This window comes from Scleropages formosus, chromosome 9 (assembly GCF_900964775.1).
Source record: "Scleropages formosus chromosome 9, fSclFor1.1, whole genome shotgun sequence".
In the NCBI taxonomy this organism is placed as follows: Eukaryota; Metazoa; Chordata; class Actinopteri; order Osteoglossiformes; family Osteoglossidae; genus Scleropages; species Scleropages formosus.
Genome location: NC_041814.1, coordinates 18,009,523 through 18,024,730, shown reverse-complemented (window position 1 = coordinate 18,024,730; position 15,208 = coordinate 18,009,523). Strand labels below are relative to the sequence as shown.

Sequence of the window (15,208 nt, the reverse complement as noted above, 5' to 3'; positions counted from 1 at the left end):
TTTTAATCGCATTAATTTATTCAGATGAGCACACCCAGTCTTGCTAAAATAAAATATTAAGTCAAATCCATTTACATTTCTTATAATTATGAGTGTTTCTTGATTAATTAGCAAAAAATAAGGTACTGGGCACTTATACACTGAAACCAACCTGATCACATACTAAGATCTTAATCTAAATATGATTTTACTAGTACAATTTCTGGGAAGACCATATACAAAACTGACATATGACATAACCAAAATTCATTGTAGACTTTGAATTTTCTAACTGCTTTTTTTTCTGCCTTCTGATAGCTACTTTGAGAACTTCCCCCTCCAGCTGGCCAGTTGAGCTTATTATTGCACTTTTCCATTAACTACAGGTGTGAAGGGACTTTATCACATTTTGCAAGTACCATTAACATTTGGTCTTCTTCAGGCAAGTAAATTAAATTGACTAAAATCTATTATCACTTTTTAAATTAAAGGAAGTCTTGTTTTACCTGGTTCATAATTTATTGCTGCTGGTAGGTTTTAATTGTTTCTTATTCCATCTGGGATAATAAAGGGATACAGGGCTTTCATGTGAACTGCTTAATGATTTCCTGATGATGAATAACAGTAACAACTATGTATACAAATGTGATCTATGTCACCTTATTAAACACAGATGTTTATGTAGAAGTAATAACTTCAGAGCTGACATGAAAAACCAGGGAACTTTTCAGCCATGACAACACAAGAAGAAAATAAAGTGAAGAGAGCAAATATTACAGAACCTTACTGTGAATCCAAAAGGTCCTCTTACTTTTATGACATAAAATTCAATAAATGCATTTATTTGGTCTTATTCTGTGTATTTATAAGGATATTTTCAAATGGATGATGTATTTATAGGGTTTTGTAATCTGTTCTATGATGGTGATAATTCAAATGCATTGCCAGGATCCTCTGCAGATGCTTGCATTAGCAAATTATAGGGTGTAAAAAAAGATGTTCACATATCTGTATATGCACATAACTCCAAAATAATTCAAAAGTATCCAAGTTAAAGTAAAATAATTTTGTACTCATGGAAACATTGAACACTTGGAGTCTGTGATAACCGTGGTAACATGATAACTTAATCTCATGTATTTTACAGCACTGAAATTTACGCTTCAGATCTGTGGAGCGGGGCTGGCTGATTCTGTCACATTAACAATCTTTTACACTTAAAGAATACGCTTCAGAAGATACTTCACATGTTCTTTAATGTGGCAAGACTTGAGTGATGTGACAGAATGCCTTTTCAGACATGCTAAACCTAAAATTGCACCAAAATAGAGAGATAAATCAAGCCCATTAATTATGCCTGTTTATAGTTAGCAAAGGGGCTAGGAGAACTGACGTCACGTGCCATTTGGCTTGTCCAGAACGACTTTGGAAAGCTTCTGCTGTAGAGAGTGCAGGTTTCAAAGGAGGTTCCAATTAGGCCTAATTAAGGAAGCACACGGCACACTTCTCTGACCTATGAGCCGGCACTCGTGCCAAATTTAAATGGGATATCCAGTGTGCATGTGTCTTTTATTTACATTTCAGATTAACATAATTCCCTTATTCACATTTCAGTCTTCTAAAATTACAGCAAGTTATGAACTTGCAGATGTTACCAGATGCAGTAGATTTATTACGTATGCAAATATATGTATGTAAAATGCATGGTGTAACAGTTAAAAATGAAGAGAAATTCAATCGAAATCAATACATGACCATCTGTTAATGAATACATTGATTAATAAAAACTACTCCTGGTCAGAATTGTTTAATAGTTGGTAAATGATGATGAACAAAAACTAGCCAATATATTTACATGGCATTAACTTTGGCATCAAGTTTAATGCGGAAAGAGCAGCTCGTGCAAGCTGCATATTTTAATTTTAATTTCTTCCTTCTGTACTGAAATAAGAACAGATTTTTTTTGTGCTCTTAATTGTACGTAAATATCTATGTCTATGGAACAGTTACAGCTGTCTAAAAACATATTATGCCATCATTAATTGCTCGCAATCACTCCCTAAGCATTCAGGCAAATATTATTTTGACAAATTATTGCCTTTTCCACTAACTTCTGCCTTGAAATATTCCTTCCCAGCCTTAAAATTTACACATATAATACATTTTGACGTTGCGAAAGACAGATTAAAACAATAAAACTTTGAGAGCTTATGACTCCCAGAGGATCACTTTAAGTTCAGGCTCCTTTTTCAGATCTCCCTTTTTTGCGTGTTTCATCACATGAAGAACTAACACCATGAAAACACTGTGACATATAAATGACAGAAAGAAAGTATTGCTCCAAACCAGTTCCTTTTGGTATTTATTTTGCTCTAAACCAATTGCAAAATAATACACTGGCATATAAAAACTTCCATTGCCCATTGAGCCGTAATGAGAGAGCAGTTCCTTACCTGCGCTCTACACCACAGTCCTTTTTTTTAGTGAGTGCCAAGATGAATGTTTTCAAAATTCAAGATAACATCGGCAATTTCTGCATCATATAGTATGTATTGCATTTAGCGACTGGTTTCACCCTTAACCCCGTTTGCTTGTTTGGCTCTTCACTCATTCATGCAGTTAGATATTTACCAAAGCAGTTTGGCTTAAGTACTTTGCTCAAGGCTACAGCAGCAATGGCTCTAGGAACACTTTTAACCTCATACTAATAAATTCTTAACTGCTACTCAACGCTGTTGCCCCTTATCACCTGTGGTTAAAACAAGCCTAAGAGGTTGGATTGTTTTCTGTGGATACGCTCCAGTTAATAAATACGGTCCAGGGGAAATAACCACAATGGCAGCTTTCTGTGTTTCAGGGGCAGAGGGGGCTTTCAGAGGACATCTACGGCTGTGTGTTACTGGATGCAGGGTGGAGGAGGGCTGGGGGTTGCTACGCACCACCTGCCTTTCCAAGCTCTGTTTGTTTGTGGAGCGGCGTGCCGAGCCAGGCCAAGTGGGGCAGGAGCTGGGGCAGTGCTGTTCTGCAGCGTTTGTTTCGGTGGGGCGACTCGAGGCCCGAGGAGCCGTGCAAAGCCTGCCGTGGCCCCCTTGCTCCGAGGGGAGTGGGGAGGAATGCAGCGCATTTCCCATCGTGAACGCGCTGACAGGCTGGCTCCCTGAGGACGGCCTAAAGGAACAGGGGAATCGTCAATTACCCAAACGGGAAACACGGTATTAATACGGACAGCTGAAAAGCACTGAAGTGCGCTGGGTTTGTTATGACACTTTCAAACAGATCAGGGGCTGACAGGAGACCCAGCACTGAAAGGGCCTTGGTTCTGTTGCCCCTAGAAGGGAAATGTGTTTATTCTAGGGCAGGGAGTGGGGTGTCCCTTCCTCTGAAACCGATGAACCCGTGTGACCCCTCAACGCTTAAGGCTTAGCTGGAACTAATTTGACTGGGAAGCAGAGTAGAATATTTAATATTGCTCATTAAACAGTGGGATATTCCTCGAGGGATTCCAGCCTTGCTGTTTATTTTGATGGGGTTCACTGTGCAGTCTGCATGGCCCAGGCTAATAACACACTAACATACACTGTATCTGATTATCCACTGAGTGCTTGGTTGTATGAAGTAGAGTCCCCAGTCCTCCTGCAAGGAGGCGATTCTATGTTCGATGGATTTTTTTGTTCCAGTTATGGTTTATTGCATATCCCTTACATTAAAAAATAAAGTCATAACAAATTAAACAATAAAGGAATGAACTAAAGTCAAGAAAATTGAAGCCGTTAACTCACAGTTTACAGTTATAGATAAAATGTTAATCATTAATTTTATGAAGAAACATGTTGATGATACAAGATATTTCGAGGACGAGACACTAGGACCACGGATACATCTGACACAAAGAGCTCTCTGATAAATGCAGTTATATGTTCTTTTGTCTTTTATTTGCTAGAACAACTTGCAGCGGCAAAGGAAGTGTTTTCACCAGCCTGAGAACTAGACGTACAACGTACGATGAAGACAGCTTCACTCAGTGTTCAGTCTGGGAATTTGGGTTGCAGTAAGCATGAATTTTAGGCAGTGTGTTTGAAATCACCTTATCTGTTAAAAATAGAGCTCACATTAATGCAGGTCACTCAATCCTGTCCCTGGATCATGTCAAATGCCAGCCACAGAGGCCTATGTGTATGCTGGACACATTTATCCAGGTAAATTGCTTTGTAAATTATGCCAAATAGCTGTGTGTTACTTACATAATTGTTTCGCTCTAAAGACGACTGAAGAAAATCACACACACACAGGCTGAAACCACTTTTCCCAAGCAGGGTCACAGTGAGCTGGAGCCTAACCCGGCAGCACAGGGCACAAGGCAGGAGGTGGAGGGGACGGCACACCGGTCCATCACAAGGCATCCCAAGCAGGACTCGAACCTCAGACCCGCCAAAGAGTGGGACCCAGCCAAGCCCGCTGCACCACCACACCCCCACTGAAGAAAATAATGTTTTTTATTACATACAGACAGAAGGTAGCGTAGTGATTTGAATTTTAGTCTGAAAGACTTTCACTGCCACTGGACTTGGAAGTCTGTGGCTAGATTTCAGGGGGTCCATGAACTTTTATGGGAAAAATGTACATCTTCACTTTCCTCTAACCAAAATTCAGTATTCCCTTCAGTTGTGAACATAGGCAACAAAGCACACTCATGTTACACTTATTTAGCAGACACTTTTCTCCAAAGTGACTTACAACAGATACTATGTGGTGTTACCAGCCCACACGCCCTACTCACCAAGGTGTCTTACACTACTAGATACACTATTTACAATGGGTCACTCATCTATACATCAGTGGAACACACTCTTCATTCACACACTATGAGGGAACCTGAACAGCATGTCTTTGGACTGTGGGAGGAAACCAGAGCACCCAGAGGAAACAGGGAGAACATGCAAACTCCCCACAGACTGAGCGGGAATCAAACGGACCTCCTCGCACACCACCCAGGCACTGTGAGACAGCAGCACTACTTGCTGTGCTACCCAGTATCTATACCTCTGTCACCAATAGCAATCACAGATATTTTTCTATCATATTGTAATTGTTACAGATATCTTGAAATATTGCTCACGACATGCTCATCACATCTTTTTTATAGAGTTACTGTAGTTTTTAAAAAAATATTTTGATAACTGTATTTTAGTAAGGGGGTGCGGTGGCGCAGTGGGTTGGACCACAGTCCTGCTCTCCGGTGGGTCTGGGGTTCGAGTCCCGCTTGGGGTGCTCTGCGACGGACTGGCGTCCCGTCCTGGGTGTGTCCCCTTCCCCCTCCGGCCTTACGCCCTGTGTTGCCGGGTAGGCTCCGGTTCCCCGTGACCCCGTATGGGACAAGCGGTTCTGAAAATGTGTGTGTGTGTGTGTGTGTGTGTGTGTGTGTGTGTGTGTGTGTGTGTGTGTGTGTGTATTTTAGTAAAATTGGTTTCTTTTGTATTGCTGTGTATTTTATTTTATGCATTTAAACGCATTATACTGAGAAGGGGTTCATACCAGTTTTACCAGACTACTATAGGGGTCCAAGGTAGAAAAAAGGTTAAGAACCCCAGTTCCAGACTTTTCACAGATTGTGAAGGCAGTTCTGGCCATAACCACTAGAGGGAGACAAAAAGCTGAATAAGCTGTTCTTAAGTGACAAGGCTCTTCATACAATACACCCCAAAGGTGACACCTCTCACCTTAAGACCAGAGACCTTAATCAGGTGGATTTATTGTCAGTTCAGCTTCCATTGAATATGAATGAAAACTGCAAACAGCAGCAGAATAACTGGCAATATTCATATTCAAATACCCTAAATTTGGCATTCATGACATCATTCTCTTTATATTTCTCTTTATATTTTTGTACAATGCCATGCACTGCATAGGCTGAGTTTATAAAAGATGACTTCAAATGCACTCGGTTAATATTTTATTGGCATAAAAATAATTATTCTTCAATACATACTAGATTTTGACAGCTCAAACATTTTGTGGTTTCATTCATCCACGGTGACTAATAGCTGACTAAGTCTGCACTGCCTACAGAAGCCTTGCAGTAATAACATGTGTAGAGATTCAAACAAGAACTTGTACTGTACTTGTTCATTATTCCGTGTCGTAACTGCACTTGCTGCGGTCAATTTGTGTCTCTGTGTTTTAAACCGGCAGTTTCAAACATTTTTCATAATATTTGGTAAATATTTATTTGATGGCTTGTAGCATTTTCATAATATTTGTTTGATATTTATTTGGTGATTTGGAAAAAAATATATATAATAGGCCTATTTATCCAAGCCAGAGTGGAAATTCTTTGAATAAATCAAGGACACAGTGGTAATTTTACTGGGTGCCTTTTACAGTTATGCAACATCTACCTACCTTAACCCTTAATTTCCAAATCATTTGAGAAATTCATCCTTTAGAACCAAAACATTAAAATTCCTAGGTAAAATATATGACATACATCATTTTGTTTCAAAGACAGTGTGCTATGACTGACTTCATAAGAACCTGCCCAACTCTGTCAAAACACAGGTTTAATTCAGAGGCTCATTGTAAGTTGTGTATATTGTAGCATAAGTCACCTTGGATGAATAAGGTGGGGGATGATGTAACTAGGGGGTGCGGTGGCGCAGTGGATTGGTCCTGGTCCTGCTCGTCGGTGAGTTTGGGGTTCATGTCCCGCTTGGGGTGCTTTGTGATAGACTGGCGTCCTGTCCTGGGTGTGTCCCCTCCCCCTCTGGCCTTCCGCCCTGTGTTGCCAGGTTAGGCTCTGACTTCCTGCAACCCTGTGTGGGACAAGCAGTTTGGACGGTGACGTGATACAACTAGATAGTGTTCATTGGAAGTTGCTTTGGAGAAAAGCATCTGCTGAATGAATAAACATAATTTATGGCAGAAACATCTTGTCTATAAGGTGACTGGGTGCAATAAATTCATGCAAGCAATCCAGGGAACTGGATTAAAAAAATCAGAAGTTTCAAGATTCAAGAGTTTATTATCATATGTACAGTGAACAGTCTGTTACACCATACAATGAAATTCTTACTCTGTGAATCCTCCCAGCAGCCTAAGACATACATTATAAATTATAAGGACATAAAGAAAGAAAACACAAGGCATAAGTTACAAATTTACAAAAATACAATTAGTGCAAATGCAAGAAGCAAAATATGTGCATACATAAAGTGTACAGTGTGCAATGTAAACATGGAACACATGTATGTGCAAAGTAGTTCAGAGGTAGATTGGGTCCTGTTGTTGTCTGCAGTCTGAAAAGGGGTGTGTGTGAGTGCGCAAAAATGCAGAGGTAGTCTGTAATGTCTGATGTTATTAGCATCGTGTGTGTGTGTGTGTGTGTGTGTGTGTGTGTGTGTGTGTGTGTGTGTGTGTGTGTGTGTCTGGGAAGGATGGGGTAGAAGGCATGACATTAAGTCATTTATCTGATGTTTCTATCCAAAAAAGAAAATGATAGAGAGAAATACAGTTTTGCTAAATTTAGCATGCTAGTATGACAGTTTATATTGTCCAGGGAAATAAGCGTTAAAAACTTTTTTAAACAATTACTATTTATACAGGGGGTTGTGGTGGCAGCACAGCAGGCTTGGACTGTGCCTGCTCTCTGGAGGATCTAGGGTTCGAGTCCCGCCTGGGGTGCCTTGCAGCCGCCTGACGTTCCATCCTGGGTGAATCCCCTCCCCCTCCAGCCTCGTGCCCTGTGTTGTCAGGTTAGGCTCCAGCTTGCTGTGACCCCATTTGGGAGAAGCAGTTTCAGACTGTGTGTGTGTGTGTGTGTGTGTGTGTGTGTGTGTGTGTATGTGTGTGTGTGTGTGTATGTGTGTGTGTGAGTGAGAGATTTATACAGTTAAATATGGTGGTGTGGTTCACCCGAAAGACCTTCTCAAGAGTGCAATAGCAATGACCCTCTGTGGACCAAGTGGTCTTATTTCCACTGCACATGATGTACTTATACAGGGGAGCGCTGGTAGTGTAGTGGTTAGAGTTGCTGCCTTTGGACCCCAAGATTACAAGCTTAGTCCCCACCTGTGGCTGTAGCCCCCTTGAGCGAGGTACCTAACCCAAGTTGCTCCAGTAAAAGGAAAAAAAAAAAAAAAAAAAAATTACCCAGTGGCATAAATAGGTAAGTAGTTCTACCCTTAACTCTGAAAGTTGTTTTGGAGAAAACCTCAGCTAAATGTAATAATACACTGAAAAAAATGGAAAGTAGCTCTACTGAAAATACGAAAACAATACATTTACAGTCAACTTAATACATGTATGTTTGAGATGAGAACATAATTATACTGCATAAAGTCCAAGTGAAATTCAACAGTCATCAAAAATTGATATGATCACGCCGCAATAAAATGTCCCAATGTATTTAGACTTCTAACAGACGGTGTTCACTCAACATGACTTTTATTGCTTGTTCAATTTACTTAATTAAAATTAGTTAATGCGACACAATTCTTTTGCGTTTTGTTTCAACTTAATTTCATTGTGTACAATCCATCTACGTTTACTTAATCCAGTTGTGTCGGGAATATTGTTGGGTCAGTGTATTGCTGAAACTGAACTGAAAAAGCAAGGCTCTATAAAAAAATATCTATTTATAGTATATTGTATTATATATAGTTATAATTTAACATATAGTGTAACATTCAATCACACACACACACACACACACACACACATTTTCAGAACCGCTTGTCCTATACGGGGTCACGGGGAACCGGAGCCTACCCGGCAACACAGGGCGTAAGGCTGGAGAGAGGGAGGGGACACACCCAGGACGGGACGCCAGTCCGTCGCAAGGCACCCCAAGCGGGACTTGAACCCCAGACCCACCGGAGAGCAGGACTGCGGTCCAACCCACTGCGCCACCGCGCCCCTCTGCAACATTCAATCACTTTATTAAATATATATGACATGTAATTAATAATAAATATAATTAATAATGTTATGCAGATGACATAGGGATACATGTTTTTTCTGTCCTGTTTTCTCGAAAAAAGGAGAAAACTTGAAGCTTCTTTTCGAGATGACAAAAACAAGACAGAAAATGTTGGCTTCAGTATCATGTTCCGAATCTGAACTGTTTGCAAAAGCATGTTTTCACTATGGTTTATCACAGCTTCATTTCTATGGGGAAAAAAAAAATTAGATGGACTTCTGTTGAAACGCCGCCCATGTATTTAGCCTGTATTCAAGAAATATCAAGTTTATTGGTCTGGAGAGCGACACCTGGGAGCTGGTAATTCAGTAGAAGGTAAGAATTGTAATAAAAATCTGATAGTATTCTGAGAATAGCTCTCCACCTAACGTTAAATACAAGAAACTGTGTTTTAAGAAAACCCTACACTTTTTTTAAATCATGTCGACCGTTATTAACAGATTAGGCCTATAGTTTCACCGAGTCGAGATAGTCGCCTCAGTCAATCGCAATCCGATAGTTGTCACAGTAGTTGCGATTGCGATAGTCAGAATAGTTGCGCGATAGTCGATCGCGATAGTCGCGACAGTGGTTGTGATAGTCATGATTGTCGCGACAGTTACGCGATAGTCGCAACAGTTGATCCCAATCGTGATAGTCTCGACAGTTGCGCGATAGTCAATCGCAATCGCGATTATTACAACACAGTGGCCACGATAGTCACGACAGTCGATCACGATAGTTGTGACAATGGCCACGATAGTCACGACAGTGGTTGAGAACGTCGTGACAGTTGCGCGATAGTGGCGACAGTCGATCATGATCTGATAGTCACGACAGTAGTTGCGACCGCGGTAGACTAGTCAGGAGAGTTGCACGATAGTCAATCACGATAGTCGCGACAGTGATTGTGATCACGACAGTTACGCGATAGTCGCGACAGTGGTCATCGCAGGAGTGGCCTCTCACTGTGTGCCGGTGTTCCGGTGACTGTTTGTATTTCTTCATATAGCCCATGCTTTTCTCCAAAGCAACTTACAATGTGACACTACTGACAGTTATTTACCCATTTATTTTGGAGCAATTTTTGAGTACCTTACTTAAGAGAACTATAGCTGGAGTTGGGATGTGAACCTGTGACCTCTGGGTCCAAAGGCAGCGGTTCTTGCCGCCACACTGCTCTGTTGTGTACAGGATGCCCTTGCAGCAGCAATCATGTAGTGGTTAAAGTCTTTGTCTTGCAACCAAAGGACTTAGATTTAAAATCATTGATCAAAGCACTTACTTTGAACTGTTATGGTAAAATTACCCGGCTGCACACATTGTCATTGGCAAATTGCCTAAGGAATCGTGTACAACCCTAATATTGTAGGTTGCTTTGCAGTTATCATCATGTGTCTGCGAAATAAGTGATATAAAGTTTCACCATGTGACACAATCGTTCAGGCCTACATACAAATCTGTCTTTAAACACATATTTTTTATTAAGGTTGCAGTGGAGGGTGAAAGTCTCCTCTGTGTAAATTGATCCTTTTTCAACACTCGACTTGGCAAAACAGTTTACGACTGCTTGGTTCGTTTTTCATTGCTATAATCATGATTTTAGTGCACTGTCCTTTGTTTGTGCGAATATCTCTGTCTGGTGGTGTTAAATAGCAGGCGGCTAATCGTCGGACAGTAAGTGAGTAATAATTCACAGTACAGATCAGCATGATTTAGATGTAATCAATGCTTTCAGCATCTGAAATATCACGAGCCGCATCACAATGTACCTTAATTACTGTCAATTTTATCGATTTCAAGCTAGCGATGTAATAAAATATGTCCGGAAAGAGGTTCGGGGATCGTTTCGCTCTTTTTGACACAAAATCTTTAAATCGGAGGAGACTCGGGAGTCAGCGCAGAGGCGCGCGCCTTGTTTGCAGTTATCGGAGCGCGGCCGGAGCGCGAGGCGCGTCGCGCGACGACGTGACAGGTCCGGTGGCACGCGCGAGGTGCGGGTGGAGGGGGGGAGGCGGTTGCGCGCACGCGAAACGCAGGAACCGCTCGTGGCTCGCTACCGCGCAGCATCTTCGTGGCCACGTCCTGCCCTGTTCCCCACGGCCACGCGAGGCGCGCGCGACGGATGGACGCGGCGTTGTCGCCGTCAGTGTCACCGACAGGGATGCGGCTTTCCTGCGAGGACACCGCGTCGTGATCGAGCGCAATGGAGTGGGCTGCGCCCCCGGTGCAGGGCTGGAGAGAAGCGGCAAGGTAACGGCTGCGAGTGTCGGCGCGACGGCGCACGAACGACACACGACACGACACGCACATCAGCTTAGCTTCGTGAATGTGACGGACGGCACGGGGTGGCTCGGCGGCGGGAGGCTGCGCACGCGGCTGTCACTGCGGTGCTCGCGCCCATCCGCTGTCACGAGCTGCGCAGGAAACAAAGACCACCGTTTTAACAAAGACCGCCGTTCGTTCTGCGGAGCGCGTCCCTCCTGCCAGCTCCTCCGTCGCGCTCACGCGCTCCATCCATTATCCCCCCCTGCAAACATCATGATCTCGGAGGAATGTCCGCTGTCCGGGGCCTGCATTTTCCTCGGGTCTAAGCGCAATTAAGCTTAATTTCATTTTGGTTCGCAATGTCCAACGTTCCCCTCTTCACTGTTGAGGGCATCTTGAACAGTACCACGACTTGTACGTCGTTGTCTATATCCAGCTATTTCTGATACATCAGCAAATTTTCCAGTTTTTCTCGGATTGGCTGGAAAGTGGATCATCAAACTGGTCGTTGGCTAACACTAGAATAAAAGTGTTTCTGGGCAGTGCAGGTAGGATGTGAACAGGAGAAGCTGGTAGTATATAACAGTGAAGGTGCTGCCCTTGGATCCAAAGGCTGCAGGTTTGATACCCCCTCTGGCTGTAGTACCCCTGTACAAGGTACACACACACACACACACACACACACACACACACACACCCTGTCTAGGACCACTTGTCCTATTTGGGGTCACAGGGAGCCAGAGCCTAACCCAGCAACACAGGGCGCAAAGCTGGAGGGGAAGGGGACACACCCAGGACGGGATGCCAGTCTGTCACAAGGCACCCCCAGCAGGACTCAAACCCCAGACCCACCAGAGAGCAGGACCCGGTCCAACCCACTGCGCCGCCGCACCACCATGCCCCCCTCCTCTATACAAGGTACTTACCCTAAATTACTCCAGTAGTGTTACTCAGCTCTTTGAGTAATTGTAGGTAGACTAACATTGTAAGTTGCTTTGGAGAAAGCCGTCAGCTAAATGATGGCAAATTGTGGAATATCAGGTACTTGCAATGAAGGACAGAATGTTGCTGAAATGCCATTTCGTGATCTGAAGGCCTGTAGTGACAGAGAAATAGGCAGATTTAGTTCAGTTATAGTCTTGATGTGTTGGTGAGCAAAAAAATTAAAGAATAGCGAAAGAAACAACAAATTCACTCATTGCTAGTAGGAATACATATAACACACACACACACACACACTGTCTGAAACCACTTGTCCCAAGCGGGGTTGCGGCGAACCGGAGCCTAACCCGGCAACACAGCGCGTAAAGCTGGAGGGGGAGGGGGCGCAACCAGGACAGGACGTCAGTCCGTCGCATATTCCATATAAGATGCAATCAATGGGGCTAAATTAGGTGTTTGAAGAGAATGCTTCTGGCACTTTTGGGTTAAACCAAAATTATGTGTTTACAGAGGGCCATCGTCAAACACAATCACTGCGTTTGAGAATTTCACTTTCTTCTGTGTTTGTCCAGCCCCCTTCTGTTTGACCAAGTCCACGGTGCACTTTGTCCTTCTGCTGGACTCCAGCTCACAAATGATAGGTCAGCTAAGCACTAAAACCATCAGGCACATATCGGCAGCTGTTTACAAAGCGTATTTACTTCAGTGAAACGCTACCTCCAGATCTTGGTGTTTATTTGTGTAAGACACAAATGTGTAGGTGAGTCGCTTATTCCCCCCGAGTAGTTTTTGAAAGCTTGATGTATAATTCAAATGTTACGTTCATCACGTATATGCGAGACTGTCTGTATGAGCCAGGACTTTAAAACAATATGTTATTAAAGTATAGGTAGGTAGTAGGTAGTGTACTGTACTGTATTTAGCACAGTAAGTCACCTTGCATGGAAAAGTGTCAATTAAATACGACATAGATAGTATTCACTGTAAGTCGTTTAGGAGGAAAGCGTCTGCTAAATGAATAAATGTTGATGTAAATGTTTCGCACCGGTCAGCTGTCAGTAGGCACACAAAATTCAGATTTTCTCCTTATGAATTCAAGGAAATGCCTCATAAACTTTAGTAGGGGCATTAAATGAAACTCCTCATAAAGTCCAATTCTCGTAACTCGAACGGGCGTATCTTGAGGTATGACTGTATGCGTCTGGTCTTTTTTTTGTGTAACGGACGGAGATACTGTAGCAGTACAGTAGGGATATTCTATTGGAAAATGTTCTCATAAACAGTAAACTGTGAGAAATAGACAGTTTGGGGATTTCTCCATGATGTAAAAATGTAACGTAATAAAGTTAATTAGATTTTTCCCAGAACTTAAATTTTTTATTGACTGGTTTCGTGAACAAATGTGTGTGGTTGCGAGTGATGTGTGAAATACCTGAAAAAAAGTCAAGGCTTCATGTGAGCAGCTGTGCAAACACAGCAGGAGGAGGCAGAGCTTTCAAACTGCCACGGCTCTGCAAGGGTTAATCCCAGGGCAGTCCTGGCAAAACGTCCATGAATCAGACAGAAAAAGGGGAAGAAAAACAAAAAATAAATATACTGGCGTTTGATGCAGTACTAAAAACATTTTGACGGATTATTAGAGATTTTAAAACACATACGTATGTGTTATGTTTCTGGCTATTTGCTGCTATGTCTGTACACCAAAATTACACAGTTCGTTTAGTCAGAAGCAGAGCAGTGCTGTGATTTGTTTTTTGCATAATGCTTGAGTCTGAGTACTGTACTTATAAAACAAAACATTCAGTAATACAGGTCGTTCTAATTTAATTTATATTATCAGTATCTTTCTCAGCCAGTGATGATGCTGCTTTTTTTCTTCGAGAGATTTTTAACCTCTCAGTAAAGTATATAAGTTAAACAGCAGAAAGCAAATACCTCATCAGTTCACCTATGTAAGTTTCAAACCTTTTTATACGTTCAGAAATACTTTAGACTGATCCCACAAATAGTACTATGTGTTTTTGTGTATTAAAGAATGTAACTGGTGTGCAAGGAAATAGGGCCGCAGGTCCTTTCAGTGGATGTTGTGAAATGTTAGGGCGCAGCAGTTGTACATTTTGTTTAACCCGAATTGCTGCACTAAAAACGTCGCCAGTCGAAAACAACACTTTGAATATGTTGTCACTTGTGGGATTCATCCACGGAAAATGTAAAAGAGCCATGGTTTCACCCAGATTCTGAAAAGAGTTTAAGATGTGTTACACGTTCTTTTATTTCTTCTTAGCTCCTTTGAGGGGGAAAAAAAAAAAATCTGAACCCTTCCAGTGAACAGCAGATATTATCTCAGAATCCTTTGTTTTACCAGTCGTGGGCACGTCTGAACCTGTGGCATTCGCTGAGGTATGTTCACGCAGCTCCACCTTGAAGAAAATCACCGGGAGGACTGAGCAAATGGACAGAAACACAGAGGCAATTCATGCCTAGGCAGGAAATGTGCACAGTAACACCGAGTGACTCCGTGTGGCGTGTTGGAACAGACCTGTCTTTCACAGAGCACCTTCGCTCCAGGGCTGCTCCCCGCTAACCGGCGTAGAGCGACGCTCCGCGATCCGCGCTCCATCTGCAGCGGCTTCGGCCTGCCACGTCAAACGACTGCTTTCAACTGTTCCGCTGAGGACATTGTGGCCATTTGCTTGTGTCTCTCCTGAAGAAGAGGAGGAGAACCGGTGAGCAAGTGTAAAACACCGTCCGTCTCACTGGTGGGAGCTGCTGGTGCATGCGGTTTCTTAGCCGGAGATGAGTGGCTTTTTGTACAGGGGAAGGTAAGTGCTCAGAGGAAAACATGGTAAAAACAAAGGCTTTGTGTTTGGGATTGTGGCACGCGTGGGGTGTGTGATAGATGAACTGTCCGAATGTTGTTTTGCAGGACGGTCTCGGAAAAGAGCTCTCAGCTGTTCTCTAAATTATGGGAGGCGACGGTATAGAACTGCTGAGTTTTCATTTTGTCCTGCTTAAATTTACCTTAATCCAGCTTGTGAGTAGCCCTAAGTGTAGGGAAGACTGTAT

The 15,208-nt window shown here is 42.7% G+C and overlaps 1 protein-coding gene across 1 annotated transcript in view; it reads left to right on the top strand.

Moving 5' to 3' along the window:
- Positions 1-11,044: 11,044 nt before the first annotated feature.
- pde4dip (phosphodiesterase 4D interacting protein) overlaps positions 11,045-15,208 on the top strand; it is a 74,208-nt gene continuing 70,044 nt past the window's right edge. The window contains exon 1 of the mRNA XM_029254899.1: positions 11,045-11,185. Coding sequence (XP_029110732.1) covers positions 11,139-11,185 — 47 coding nt within the window. The 5' untranslated portion in view covers positions 11,045-11,138. The remainder of the gene's footprint in view (positions 11,186-15,208) is intronic.